Source organism: Miniopterus natalensis, chromosome 7, assembly GCF_054644295.1.
Source record: "Miniopterus natalensis isolate mMinNat1 chromosome 7, mMinNat1.hap1, whole genome shotgun sequence".
Classification (NCBI taxonomy): domain Eukaryota; kingdom Metazoa; phylum Chordata; class Mammalia; order Chiroptera; family Miniopteridae; genus Miniopterus; species Miniopterus natalensis.
In genome coordinates this window covers 72744538-72759744 of record NC_142087.1, presented here as the reverse complement: position 1 = coordinate 72759744, position 15207 = coordinate 72744538, and the positions used below count along the sequence as shown (strand labels likewise).

The window sequence follows — 15207 nt, the reverse complement described above, 5'->3', positions numbered from 1 at the left end:
GATTTCTGTGGCTAAGACTTCAGTACTACGTTGAATAAGAGTGATGAAAGCAGACAACCCTAACTTGTTCCTGTTTTTAAGGGAAGTACTTTTAGATTTTGCCCATTGAATATCATGTTGGGTGTATGTTTGTCATATATGGGCTTTATTATTTTGAGGCTTGTTCCCTCTATTCCCACCTTGTTGAGAGGTTTTTATCATAAATGGGTGCTGTATTTCATTGAATGCTTTTCCTGCATCTATTGATATGATCATGTGATAGTTTTCCTTTATTTTGTTTGTGATTTATCACATTTATAGATTTGCAAATATTGTACCATCCTTGTATCCCCAGGATAAATCCCACTTTATTATGGAATATGATCTTTGTAATGTATTGCTGGATCTGATTTGCTAATATTTTTTTGAGGATTTTAGCATCCATGTTCATCCAGGATATGGGTCTATAATTTTCTTTCTTTGTAGTGTCTTTATCTGGTTTTGGAATTAGAATAATGCTGACCTTGTAAAAAGAGCTTAGAAGTCTTCCCTCCTCTTGAATTTTTTGGAATAGTTTGAGGAGGACAGGTGTTAGTTCTTCACTGAATGTTTGGTAAAACTGGCCTGTAAAACCATCCAGTCCAGGAGGTTTTTTTGCTGGGAATTTTTCTATTACTGCTTCAATTTCATTAGTTGTTATTAGATATTCAGGTTTTCTCATTCCACCTGATTAAGTTTTGGAAGGTTGTATGTTTCTAGGAATTTGTCCATTTCACACCGGTTGTCCAGTTTGTTGGCATATAGATTTCCATAGTATTTCCTTATATTACTTTTTATTACTCTGCTGTCAGTTGTTACTTCACCTCTTTCATTTCCCATTTTATTTTTTTGGGTCCTCTCTATTACTTGATGAGTCTGGCTAAAGGTTCATCAATCTTGTTTATTTTTTCAAAGAACCAGCTTTGGGTTTCATTGATCTTTTGTATTTTTTTTTAAGTCTCTATGTCATTTATTTCTTCTCTGATCTTTATTATTTTCTTTCTTCTACTTCCTCTGGGCTTTTCTTCTTGTTCTCTCTCTAATTCTTTTAGTTGTAGGATTAGATTTTTTATTTTTACTTTTTTTTTAGTTTTTTCTTGTTTCTTGAAGTAGACCTCTAATGCTATGAATTTCCCTCTCAGGAGTTTTTTCACTCTGTCCCATAGTTCTTGCATTGTTGTGTGTTCATTTTCATTTGTTTCTAGGAAGCTTCTGATTTCTTCCTTGATCTCACTGGCAACCCATTCATTGTTTCATAGCATACTATTTAGCTGCCATGTGTTTGAATGTTTAAAATTTTTTTTTTATTGTAGTTGATTTCTAGCTTCATGCCATTGTGATCCGAGAAGATGCTTGATATGATTTCAGTCTTCTTGAACTTGTAGAGACTTGTTTTGTTTCCTATCATGTGGTCTATCCTTGAGAATGCTCCGTGTGCACTTGAGAAGAATGTATATTCTGCTGCTTTGGAATGAAATGTTCTGTAAATATCAATTAGATTCATCTAATTTAATGTGTCATTTAAGGTGGCTGTCCCTTGTTGATTTTTTGTGTGTAAGATCTATCCAGTGATGTCAGTGGGGTGTTCAAATCCCCTACTATGATTGTATTGCTAGCTCTCCTTAAAGTCCGCCAAGAGTTTTTAAAATATATTTAGGTGCATACATGTCTACAGGGGTTGTATTTTCTTGTTAGGTTGATCCCTTTAGTATTATGTAGTGATATTCTTTGTCTCTTATAATGGCCTTTGTTTTTAAGTCTATTTTGTCAGATATAAGTATTGCTACCCCTGCTTTTTTTGTTTGTTTCCATTTGCTTGGAAAATTTTTTTCTACTTTCAACCATTATGGGACTTCTAAGATGGGTCTCTTATTGACAGCATATATATGGGTCATGTTTTCTTATCCATTCAGCTACCCTCTGTCTTTTGATTGGAGCACTTAATCCATTTACATTTATGGTTATTATTTATAGGTACTTATGTATTGCTATATTTATTCTTTATACCTATGTTCCTCTCTACCTCTATTTTTTCTTCGTCTTACAACAATCCTTTTAGCATTTCTTGCAGTCCTGGTTTGGTGGTAATAAACTCCTTTAGCATTTTTTGTCTTGGAAGCTCTTTATTGCACCTTCAATTTTAAATGATAGCCTTGCTGGATAGAGTACTCTTGGTTTCAGATCCTTACTTTTCATTACATTGAGTCTTTCTTGCTGTTCCCTTCTGGCCTGTAGTATTTTTGTTGAGAAATCAGCTATCAGCCTTATGGGAGCTCCCTTGTAGATAACTGACTATCTCTCTTTCTTTCCTTAGATTCTGTCTTGTCTTTAATGTTTGCCATTTTAATTCTGATGTGGCTTGGATGGGTCTGTTTGGGTTCATATTGATTGGGACTCTCGGTGCTTCCTGAACTTTTGTGACTTTTTTCTTCACCAGGTTAGGCAAGTTTTCTGTTATTATTTGTTCAAACAGGTTTTCTATCCCTTGCTAACTTTCTTCTCTCTCTGGTACCTGTACAGTGCACATATTGTTCCATTTCATGTTGTCCCATAGCTCCCTTAGATTCTCCTCATACTTTCTAAGTGGTTTGCTTTGTTTGTTTGTTTGTTTTTTGCCACTCTAATTGAGTGTTTTTTTGTACCTTGTCTTCCAAATCACTGATTCAATCCTCTGCTTCACCAAGCCTGCTTTAATTCCTTCCAGGGTATTATTGATGTGAGATATAGTAGTCTTCATTTCCAATTGGTTTCTATGTCCTTTTTCATGCTCATGTAGTTCCCACTAAGTTCATTGTAGTTCCCATTTAATTTCTTACAGTTCTCACTAAGTTTCTTAAACATCCTTGTAATCATGGGAGGAGGCAAATATGACATTTACCTATGGCCACCATCTTCTCTGTGTTTGTCCTTAGATCTAAAGTGAGTCTCTTGTAGAAGCATAGAGGTGGATCTTGTTTTTTAATCCATTAAGCTACTTTATGTCTCTCGATTGGGGAATTTAATGCATTTACATTTAAAGTAGTTACCGAGGGGGAAGGATTTGCTTTTGTCATTTTGTTGTTTTCTGTATGTCTTATAGCTTTTTTTGTTCCTCATTTTCTCCATTATTGCTTTCCTTTATGTTCAGTTAATTTTTTTGTAGTGATAATTTTGCTTCTTTCCTCATTTTGTTTTGTGTATATTCTATAGATTTTTTTTGTGTGGTTACTATGGAGATTACATATAACATCCTAAAGTTATAACAGTTTATTTTACCTTTGATACCAACTTAATTTTAATCACATATAATAATTCTACTTCTTTATGTCTCCCCCCTTCTCATTTTATATTTTTGATGTCACAGATTATATCATTGTGTGTATACATCAACATAGACTTAAAATTTTTAATGCATTTGACTTCTAAATCTTGTATAAAATAAAAAGGGAAGTGGTAAACAAGGTGTACTTTTTTTTATGTTTGTCAATGTATTCACCTTTACTGGAGATCTTTATATTTTCTTTTGGCTTTCAGTTGCTGTCTAGTATCCTTTTGTGCCAGCCTAAAGCACTCCCCTTAGCATTTCTTATAGGGCAGGTCTACTGGTAATGAGTTCCCCGTAGCTTTTATTTACCTGGGAATGTCTTAATTTCTCCCTCATATTTGAAGGACAGTATTGCTAAATATAGAATTCTAAGTTGACTGGTCCTCCCCGCCCCCCCCCCCCCCAGCACGTTGAGTATTATCCCACTGCTATATGGCCTCCAAAGTTCTGCAGAGAAATTGGTTTATAATCTTATTAAGTATTTTTTGTACATGATGAGTCACTTTTCTCTTGCTACTCTAAAGATTCTCTCTTTATCTCTGGCTTTCAGCAGTTGATTATAATGTGTTTCAGCATGAGTCTCTGGGTTTATCTTACTTGGAGTTTATTGAGCTTGAATTTGTAAATCTTTGTATTCCCACAATTTGGGGAAGTTTTCAGCCACTATTTATCTCTTTTAAAATTTTATTGATTTTACAGAGAGAGGAAGAGGGAGAGAGAGAGAAAAAGAGAAACATTGATTTGTTGTTTCACTTATTTATGCATTCATTGGTTGATTCTTGTATGTTCTCTGACTGGAGATCAAACCTGCAACCTTGCATATTTGGATGACTCTCTAACCAGCCAAGCTACCCGGCCAGGGCCCAGCCATTATTTCTTCAATTTACCTCTCTGTCCCTTTCTCTCTTCTCATCTGGTACTCCCTTACCGTGCATATTGGTTCCCTTACTGTGTTCCATAAGTACTTTGGACTCTGTTCACTTTTCTTAAGACTTTTTAAGTGTTTGCTATTGAAGTTCACTGATTCTTCTGCCTGTTCAAATCTGCTGTTGAAGCCCTCTAGTAAATTTTTCAGTTTAGGTATTGTATTTTTTAGCTCCACAATTTGTTTGATTTCTTTTTACAATTTGTATCTCTTTGTTGATATTCTCATTTTGTTGTCATAGATTGTTTTCCAAATTATTTTTTAGTTCTTTGGGTTTTCTTTACCTCTTTCAATATATTTAATGGTTGGTTTTAAAGTCTTTATCTAGTACATCCTATGCCTATTTTTCCTCAGGGACAGTTTCTACCAATTCTTCTTTCTCTAAATGGGCCATGTTTTCCTGTTTCTATGTGTGCCTTGTAATTCTTTTTCTTTTTGAAAAATTCGGCATTAGAAAAATAGCCACTTTCTCCAGTCTTTGCAGACTGGCTCTGTGCCATGAAAGACCACTGATTAGTAGGCTGTTTCTGATCCTTAAGGTCATCTTGGAGCAAAGGCTTAAGCTATTCTCAGAATTTTTTCTGAGCATGTATCTTCCCTGGGCTTGTGTGTGTGTGTTATTTTCAATTCCCCCGTATACATGGCTGCTTTTAAATGTCTTAATTTCCAAAGTGCCTCATCTGAACTCCTCCTTGGGCTTTAGATGTTCTATTGTATCTTCCCCCATCCACTCATTCTCTTGCCCCAAGCATGTGTGGGTCTGCAGTCACCCCATGGCTTTCACACGGAGTACCCACTGCTGTTTCTGTAGCTTTTCCCATCTCAGCTCCAAGTCAGGCAAAACAGAGACCTGTCCCTCAGGTAGCCCCAAGACAAGTTAGGATGTTGCCAAAAGATCTTCTCTGTACCCTCCAGTTTGAGGGAAGGAACTGGAGTTGGTGCTTCTGCTTTCAGATGGTTTGATATGGGAAGGAGTAGGGCAAGGGTGAGTAAGCAAAACAAAAATTCCTACACCACAAAAATCCCAACCATCCTGAATGTCACTTTTTCTTAACTGGGCATTTGCTTGGTTGCTGTGGATCTTTGACTGTTTTCCAGAACTTGTATAAAATATTTTAGCCAGTACCAATTTTTAAAATATTTCCATGGGGGAATGAGGGCCTAGAGCTCCCAATTACACCACCTTGCTGATGTCCTGTTCCCCTTAAAGGATTTTAAATTGGGACTTTTTTTTTTTTTGGTATGTTTGGTGACAGCATGGGAGATGGATAGTGTGGATGAGCTTCCTCTGCTGTTCTAGGTCAAGGACTGTATTCTAGGCCAGGCAGCAGCAGTATAAGACAGGCTAAGTCCTTCCCATGGGAGTTCCTCGCCTCTCCAATAGGGGACATAGCGCTTCAGAAGCTAATCCCACAGCCAGTGGCATCATGACAGATTATGGTGGTGCCAGGGAAGAAGGGGCTAGGGAGCTCACAGAGAGCATAACAGGGGTGGAGGCTGTTTAAGTTGGGGACAGTAACATTTCAGCAGAAGTTTAGGGGTGAACAGAAGATCGGCCAGGTTGGCAGATGAGCCTTCTGGGAATGCTTAACAGTGTGTGCAAAGGGCCTGAGGCAGGGAGAACCTGAGTTCTAGGGACAAAATAAGGCACTAGGTTTTTAGAGGACCATGTACAAGAGCAAGAGAGATTTGATGCTGCAGAGGCCAATAGGGGTCAGATCTGAGCAGGAGGTATGACATTCTGAGAGCATTGGGGAACCCCCAAGTGCAGTGAGACCCAAGAGAAGTCCCAGGTGAGGCAGGAGCAGGGGCTGGGCAGGGAGAGTCTTGGAGAGGTAGAGTTTTGGGGAGGGAGGTTTTCTCCTCGGCACCTATCAAAAGAGCCTTTTTCGTAGCCCTGTTCAGGAAGGGGTGATTTGACCCCTACTTGAGCTTGGTCATGGGCTGCTGAGGATGCCTCTCCCCTATGCAGGGGAACAGAGGCAGCTGGAGGTTTAAGTGGTGTACACTGACCTGAACTCCAGGACCTGAGGGCATCCAGATGTGGCTGTGGGGCTAGATCCCAGAAAGGAGGGGCCATAGAAGGCCTGTACTCTGTACTCCCTGCCAAGGACTACTTTTGTTCTACAGTCAAACCTTGGTTCTCAAATGTCTCCCATCTCAAACAATTCGGTTCTTGACCAAGTTGTTTGTGAAAAAAATGTCTCGATTATTGAACAAAACTTCGGTTCTCAATCTGACAACCTTTTCATGCTTATATATCAGCATGACAAAAAGCATCTCTCAGGCCACAAACAAAGGAGAGAATGCAAGTTAGTGTACTGCTAAACCTTGTATTGTTAACATCTCAGGAAATTGTGCTGTGAATATTTTTGTGGGTTTTTTTTGCTTGTGTTGCTGGAAAAATGGATGATTAGCACAATTTTAAAACAAAAAGAGGCCATCAAGAGTGCTAATGTTGCTAAGAGTGTGAAAGGAACAATGATCACAGGCAATTGAAGAGGTAGGAAAACTGTTGTTGATTTGGATAAATGAAAAGCAGCTAGCCATGACAGCATTTCCGAGGCAGTGATATGTGAAAAAGCGAAGATGGCTGCATCTGACTTCCTGAAAGACACCCCTGAAACAAGTGCTGAATGTGATTTGTTTAAGGCTAGTAGGGGGTGGTTCAATACATTTAAGAAAAGAAGTATTTGTTTATAGATCAAACAGTACATTAGACATGAACTGTATATAAGAAAGGTTAAAACAGCGAATCATTTGGGGGTCTGGAATGAATTAATTCAATTTACATTATTTCTAGTAGGAAAAGTGATTTGGTTTTCAAACAGATTGCTTCTCGAACAGCCTTCTGGAACAAATTAAGTTTGAGAACCAAGGTGCCACTGTATTTCTTTTCTACCTGGACAGCCTCAAGGTTGGCATAAAGGCCACCGTAAGCTTGCCCACTGCACTGATAGCCTGGCTCCACTTTTCCATCCCCAGATAGTGCAGTCACACTGTCCTCTAGCACTTTTGCCATCACTGTCCCTGGTTCCAGGGGCACGTTACCTCCTGCCACCCTTCTGTAAAACCATCATCCTATATCTGTGTTCTCTGTATTCTTTTCTGATCACATCTCACATCTCTTTGTATCCTGAAACAGCAGCATGAGCAGCTTTCCTGTGAGTAGCCCCACCTTCCAGATGCGGAGACCAGCCCCTTGCAAGGGGATAAGTTGCCCACACTGCTGTGGGCAGAGCTTAAACCTACATCCTGCTTTCAACCTGGCACATCCCTGTCCCTTTCTCCTAGGAACTTCCATCCCACTTACCATAACTGGCAGAGAATGATGGACAGATGGTGGACTTTCCCTGAGTGTTAGGGAGCCTTGAGAATGAGGCACCTCCCTTCCTGTCCTGGGAAGCTTCACATTCCCACATGGTGCCTTGCACTAGAAGCTGCTAATAAAACTTGAACACATGCTCCTTTTGAGGGTGCATTGAACCAAAATCAATGGTGCCAAATTCATTTATTTTGCTACTCAGGTAGAACTTTTATAGGCTTTGAAAGCACACTTATTTCCTTCTTGGCAGGAATATGCTACATGAATGAAAAGATGTATCAGTTGTGAATTTTCCAGGAAAACGAGCAGTGTTTTTCAGATTTGTCTGGGGCTCTTGGTTCCCAAAGGACAGGATTTTAACCCTTTTGAAAAGTAAATTACTATATGGAGAAAAAGTGAGAATTGAAAGAGTGGATTGGATACATGTTCCTGTTACCGTGAAAGGTTTTGGGACATCATTTACACATAACTTTTTAAAATAGGACAAGCCTAAAAGCTGTTTGTCTGGAACAGTACCTAGAGGGAAACATGCTTAGGCTGTGGTCTGTGCCCCAGATCAGCACCTGCAGGACCTACAAGCTTGGACAGCTCACCTAGTCTTATAAACCTCAGTTCCTCCTGTAGGGGTCACACCTTCCAGAATCATTTTGAGAATCAAGTGACTCTTCTGATTCACAGGAGAAAATGCAGACCAGTTTTTAGTTCAACGTTTTGTCCCTGAGCACAGGGATTTCTGACTTGCCCTGGAAGTTCGTAGCCTAACGTATTTTTCCTGCTTCTGCCTTTCCACCAGCAGCTGTGGCACAGTCCTCAACAGATAAAGAAATGAGAAAAATACCAAATAATGGGAACCTGAAGAGGATGAAGGTGGCGTACCCCCTGGGACTGTTTGTGTGCCTGTTCATCTATATCGCCTACATCAAGTGGCACTGGGTCTTCGCCACGCAGGCCTTCTTCAGCATCACTGAGGCAACCTCAGGGGCCCACAGGGGCCAGCAGACTCGAGATCCTCCGGGGACGACTGCACATGGTCACAAGGTCTTCTATGGCATCATGTTTGACGCGGGAAGCACTGGCACCCGAGTGCATATCTTTCAACTCACCTGGCAGCCTGGAGGTATCCTGTCTGGGCAGAAATCCCTAGCTGTGTGCTGCTTTTTCTCCTCCTCACAGCAGAGCTCTTGGGATCACCTCCCCTTAAAGACGGTGGTTTCTCAGGGTATAGGCTAGACTCCCTGCCTTAGACTTACCTGGGAGTTTGTAAAAAATGCAGTGACCCAGTGATACTGACTCAGAGTATCGGTTGGGGCCAAAGAATCTAAATTTCCCAGGAATCCCAAAATATTCTTGCACTAGCATCTGGCTACCAGCTAGGGGCAAGTGAGATCCCAGAGGGTGTTTGGTAGCCTGTCTCCTCCCAGCATGCACAGGCAGGTCAGGTGGCTGGGATCATGATTTAGCCCAGAGGTCGTGTTGGTGAATTTAAGACAGGAAGTAAGCCCAGATTCAGGTGAGTGGAGCTTGGAGTCTAGAAAAGTCTGATAATTGCAAAGACCCAGAACCCAAGCCAAAAAAGAGCTGTCAGTAGGGCCGTGGCCTCAGCAGTGAGAGTGGAACTGAAGCCGGAGCCTGTCTGCTTTACTTCCCTGGGTAGGGGCTTAGGCATCTTCACTTGCTGGCTTCTCTTATAGGGTGATCCTCATCACTGTCCAGTTCTTTACCCTGTTCCTCCTTTTGATCTCCTTTCCCAGCACCTCTTTGTGTCCATCGGCTCTGAGGGTTGTCTCTCTAGCCTCTAGCCAATAAGTGTTTTCTGCTGACTATTCAGCAAGCCTATTGGTCAAACTGGGGTTCTCTCCTCTCTCCTCTGGCTCTTTACTGACTTTCAGTGCCTTTTGAGTCAACGCCATGTTGTGTATTTAACTGAGCTGGTGACGCCAGACACCCTGAGTAGCTCTCTCCAAAGCCATCATGACATATTTTATTTACTTTTCATCTGCTTTGTTTTTAAACTTACTGCAAGTTAAATACATATTTATGTGCTGGACCTATCTACCTCCAAAAATGGTTTTGAGGCTGAGTTTAAGACAACACATGTCCATGTGTAATCCTTTAATAGCCATATTCCACTGTTTAATTTTTGGAGAGAAGTCCTTAAAAAAAGTTTTGCTTCTAATTTTTCCTATTGGGTCTCTGTGTCTGAGTTCAGACCAGCATCCCTTGTCCACTGTATGCTCTGAACACTCACCCTGCTGTATGCACAGGAGTCCAGCCTCCAAATAATTTAAAACACTCAATTTTTAAAAAAGAAGAAAACATATTTTTTAGAACCCTCTAATGCATCCATCCCAGAATTGAGGAAATGACTTTTGTATTTGCAGTTTGGAATCATCTGCCCTGCCCCTCTGTTTATTGAATTAACAGGAATTAACTGTTAAATTTAGCCTTAAATGCACTTTTTTTGTATGCAAAATAAACCTGAATAAAGTTAATTTTTTAAAAAAAAGGTAAAGTTCTGACCAAAACATTAGGTATAATATTCATCTTGTTTAGTCAAACTAGTGTCAGAATTTAGATGAGAATCGGTGAAAGGGCTCCTGTCACTCTGGGATCTATCTGTTTTCAGATTGGCCTTAAAAGTGTGGCTAATCTTAGTTGTATAGATTTATATTTTGTGTATAGATTCATAGTTGTACCTTCTTAAAAATATGTTTTTCCCTTAGAAACTCCCACTTTGACCCATGAGACCTTCAAAGCACTGCAGCCAGGTCTTTCTGCGTATGCTGATGACGTTGAAAAGGTAGCGGTTTTCTCTTGTCTGTTCATCACATTTGTCGTCTAACTGTGTGATTGTTAATGCCAGCTTTCTTCCTCTTGAGTGCAGTCAGCCATCTTAACAAAAGAGTATCTCTGATGGTGCTGACCTGGGACATTTCATGTTTAGCATGGTCAGAAAATAGAGGAAACTGGTATAATACATAAGTACCCCCATCTCCCATTCTCCCACACACACACCCTGGCGATTCCAGGCACTTCCTACAACCAGCACATATACCACCAGAGGTCTGGATGTGTTTCAAAAGCACAAATGCTACAAACTTACAAAAAGCATTATTTGAAAACTTAGTTTTTTTATTGTTTTAGTTCCTCTGATTGAATATGACAAACATTGACTAAAACAAAAAATTAAATTTAAAAGTATAGGAAGGAGATTCCAAGATGGTGGAAGATTAAGTGGAAGCTACACTGACAATCTCCCAGGACCAAACTGAAATTACAACTAAAATATAGAAAAACCATCCTGAATAGTAAACTGCAACTGAAGATGAGCTGGAGAGCACCCTCATAACCAAGGAGGAATAGTGGAGACCTCATAGAGACTGGTAGGAAGTGCAGAGGCTCAAGAGGGCTGGCTGGGCTCCCACACACAGCAGCTGAAGGTCCGGAGGGATATCTCAGTAGTGGGGAAGGGGTTCCCACTGAGCACTCTGGAGCCTAATCCCCAGGGTGGGCTTCCCAGCCAAGAGCACCAGAACTGAGAAAGGTGCCCCACATAACATCTGGTTGTGAAAAGCAGTGGGGTTCTGTCTGACAGGGGAGACAGCTGGAAATACAGGCACCCTCTTAAAGGGCCAATGCACAAAGTTTCTTGTGCAGCCACTCAGCTTGGGTTCTGGCAGGGGGAGGGCAGAGTGGACTAGAGCTATGTGAGGAGAGTCCAATGGCGCTTACTGGGAGAATAGAGCTCAGAGGGCAGCCATCCGAATTCCTGTGCTGAGTCATTCCCCCATACAGCAGAGGACATCTTTCTCAGACAGACGTATACCTTCCAAGCAGCTTTTGCCTGGGGTAGGGGGGAGCAATTGCCCCACCCTGCTCAAAAACCTCTGGCCCCAACTGTGGAGTTTATACAGCCTGAGGCTCATTAAGGGACTGAATAACATCCCCTGGGTGCTTTGCGTCTGCCTGATTTGCTTCTGGATCCACGGCTTGGGAAAGCAGACCTTGGTGCACATCTTGGTCCTGTCCAAACACACCCAGTCCCAGCAGAGGGAACCACAAGCTGTGGAGTGCAGAAAACTTCAAGCAGGGTACTCAAGGCCAGCCACAAACAGCATCTGACATTGGCCTGCACCAGAGACCATCCAGAAAGACTGGGAGTCCTAGCAGATCTAATTAATACATAGAAACAAATCCAAACAGGCAGCCAAAATGGGGAGACAAAAAAAGCAAGTCCCAAATGAAAGAACAAAAGAATTTTTCAGAATAAGAGCTAAATGAAATGGAGATAAGTAGTCAGTCTATCAGATACAGAGCTCAGAATACTGATCATAAGCATGCTCAACAGCATGAGAAAAGAAATGGAAACTAGGAAGGAAATTAAGAATGACATAGTAAAAATTAAAACATTGGAAGAAATAAACAGGAGGTTAAGGGAAGTTGAGGATCAGATCAGCCAATTAGAAGACAGGATAGAAAAAAAGTCAATCAGAGAACCAAAAAGGAAAAACAAAAAACAGGAGGACAGGTTAAGGGAGCTATGGGACAACTTGAAACATAATCATATTTGCATCATAGGAGTACCAGAAGATGTAGAAAGTAAGCAAGGGTTAGAGAACCTATTTGAATGGCAGAAAACTTCCCTAACCTGGCCAAGGAAAAAGCCACACATGTTCAGGAGGCACAGAGTCCCAAGCAAGAAGAACCCAAAGAAGCCCATGCCCAGACACATCATAATTAAAATGCTAAAAATTCAAGACAGAATCTTAAAGGAACCAAGAGAAAAGCAATCTGTTATCTACAAAGGAGCTCCCATAAGGCTATCAGCTGATTTCTCATCAGAAACTCTACAGACCAGAAGGGAATGGCATGAAGTATTCAAGGGAATGCAAAACAAGGATCTGAAACCAAGAATACTCTATCCAGCAAGAGTATCCTTCAAAGCAGATGGTGAAATAAAGAGCTTCCCAGACCAAAAAAAAGGCTAAAGGAGTTTATCACCACCAAACCAGCATTGCAAGAAATGTTAAAGGAACTGCTGTAATTAGAAGTTGAAATAGAGAGGATGAGAAACATAGGCATAAAGAAATAAAATGGCAATAGATAAGTACTTATCAATAATAACCTTAAATATAAATGGATTAAATGCTCCAAACAAAGGACATATGGTAGCTGAATGGATAAGAAAACAAGACCCAAATATATGCTGTCTACAAGAGACCCACCTCAGAACAAAAGACACACACAGGCTGAAAAGAACAAAAACCAAACAAAAACTTCTGGAGGACTTTAAAGGAGAGATCAACAGCACTATAGTCACAGTAGGGGACTTTAACACCCCACTGACTTTACTGGATAGATCTTCCAGACAAAAAATCAGCAAGGAAACAGTGATTCTAAATGACACAGTAGATCAGATGGATTTAATTGACATTTACAGAACATTTCATTCCAGAGCTGCAGAATATGCATTCTCAAGTGCATATGGGATATTCTCAAAAACAGACCACATGTTAGGACACAAAACAAGCCTCTACAAGTTTAAGAAGATTGAAATCATATCAATCATCTTCTCGGACATTTACACCATGGAATATTATGCAGCTGCAAAAACAAAGGATCCTTTACCTTTTGAGACAGCATGGAGCGACCTGAAGAGTATTATGCTTAGCGGAATAAACCAGTCAGAGAAAGACAAGTATCACATGATCTTACTCATATGAGGAATCTAATGAACAAAATAAACCAATGAATAAAATAGATCCAGAGACACAGAAGCATGGAACAGAGTGAAGAATCTCAGAGAGAAGGCAGGGGTAGGTGTGTGGATGAGAGATTAACCTAAGAATTTATATGCATATATGCATAACCCAGGGACACAGACAGTAGTGTACTGAAGGCCTGGGGGAGGGGTGCAGGGGGTGGGGGGTGAATGGGGAAAAAAGGGGACATTTGTAATACTTTAAATAATAAAGATAATTTTTTTTAAAAAGTTAAAAGTGTATTATGCAAAATCCATAAAACAAATAAGTTTAAAAGATATTTAAACTGTCAAATAATGATTTGTGTAAGCTTGTAGTATTTATAAAGTCCCTAAAGCTGACAACTACAGTAATATAGGACACTTGTATTTCCACTAAGGCTCTCATGAAACCAGTCACCAGTATAGCTGTAAGTTCCTTTTTTGGTTCAAGCATATATCAAATAAAAAATGAATATGTTGTTCTTATCCACAGACCCTTCACTGTCTTTTCTACAGACAGTGAAGGCATAGCCTTGCTTTCCTGTAGTTTGGTTAAAAATCAAAATTCGTGATTCTAGCATGACCATAGGTCAAACCTGATTAAATTTGATATCTAGAATAAGCTCTGGGTTTTTTAAGTCTTACTTGTTTCAGTAGGCAACACACATTGAAGTGGGATGAGTTTCGCAGTGTCAGGTTTCTCACATGTCCTTCAGGAGCAAGTTTCTGTGGCTAATGGCAAATACGTCTGCATTCTCCCCTCCTCCTTCTTTTACATACCCAGTGGCGAGGCATTCATGGTGCGCGCTTTGCTTCCATCTTTAAACAGTGTCGCTGGAAGGTCATTGACTCAGTTTGTGAAGAGCTTCTTTGGGTTCTCTGGCTGGCTGGTGTTGCAGTTATATGTGCACATTGAATTTCCAGAACCAGTGCCATCCTGAAGTGCATTTAGATAACGGCCAGTCTTTTGCTCTTAACAGTATAAGAGAGGTTGCAGTTTGTTACGTTATATACACTTCATTACCCACATGTGCAGAGGCGACTGTCTAATGAAGTCTTAGAGTGGGACTTCTTAGTAAAAGGGATACATGTTTTCCCCTTGCACAGATATTGCCAGATTGCCCCATGGCATTGTACCCGTTGACATGCCCAGCGATGTTTTACCAAAGTCTTTCCCTCACCCATTGCCGCAGACACAGGGCTTTACTCAATATTTGGATCAAACATTCCCCCAGGTGAAAATGATTCCTCAATATAGTTATTCACGGGGTTTTAGCACTATGAGAGACCCCACGATTTACTCATGATGTCCAGGGGAGTTGCAACTCATCTGAGGTCGCCAGGTGAGGGTTTTGGTGGCTAGGTGTGTAGAAAAGGAACCCCTTTCATGGACCTCACCCTGTGACTTTCTGCCAAGGACATTTCTCTACGCTTACCTGGTCCTTGTGCCCAAACACCCGCCAGCACCACTTCACTTGCTGTTTCATGCCAATTTGGAAAATTAGAAACTATGTATTTATAAGTTAATAAAACCAAAAGGGTGAGGGGAGCATCTTTGACTATGCTAAGCTTTGACAGACCCTGTTTTACCACCTTCACAGAGCACTCCTGGTATTCAGGAATTGCTGGATGTTGCTAAACAAGAAATTCCTTTTGACTTCTGGAAGGCCACCCCATTGGTTCTGAAGGCTACAGCTGGTTTACGTCTGTTACCAGGAGAGAAGGCTCAGAATTTACTACAAAAGGTGATCCTATCCATTTCCTTCTGGGGGGTGGCGTACAGTAACTGAAATACTAAATATTCAGCCAGTGTCCGAGCTGTCAGGCAGTCGGGTGCTCCCTGAAGAGGAAAACACTGCATTGTTAATAGTGAATGGTATTTTCTTTCTCAT

General features: G+C 40.7%; 1 protein-coding gene across 7 annotated transcripts in view; it reads left to right on the top strand.

Annotated features, from left to right (window-relative positions):
* The window catches only part of ENTPD6 (ectonucleoside triphosphate diphosphohydrolase 6), a 35359-nt gene that overhangs the window by 7460 nt on the left and 12692 nt on the right, over positions 1 to 15207 (top strand). For 6 of the 7 annotated variants that reach the window (XM_016219074.2, XM_016219073.2, XM_016219075.2 and 3 more), the window contains exons 2-4: positions 8369 to 8689; positions 10296 to 10372; positions 14917 to 15060. In XM_016219074.2, coding sequence (XP_016074560.1) covers positions 8398 to 8689; positions 10296 to 10372; positions 14917 to 15060 — 513 coding nt within the window. In that variant the 5' untranslated portion in view covers positions 8369 to 8397. Of the gene's footprint in view, positions 1 to 8365; positions 8690 to 10295; positions 10373 to 14916; positions 15061 to 15207 lie in introns of all 7 variants that reach the window. The other variant, XM_087819150.1, reaches the window with a different exon arrangement.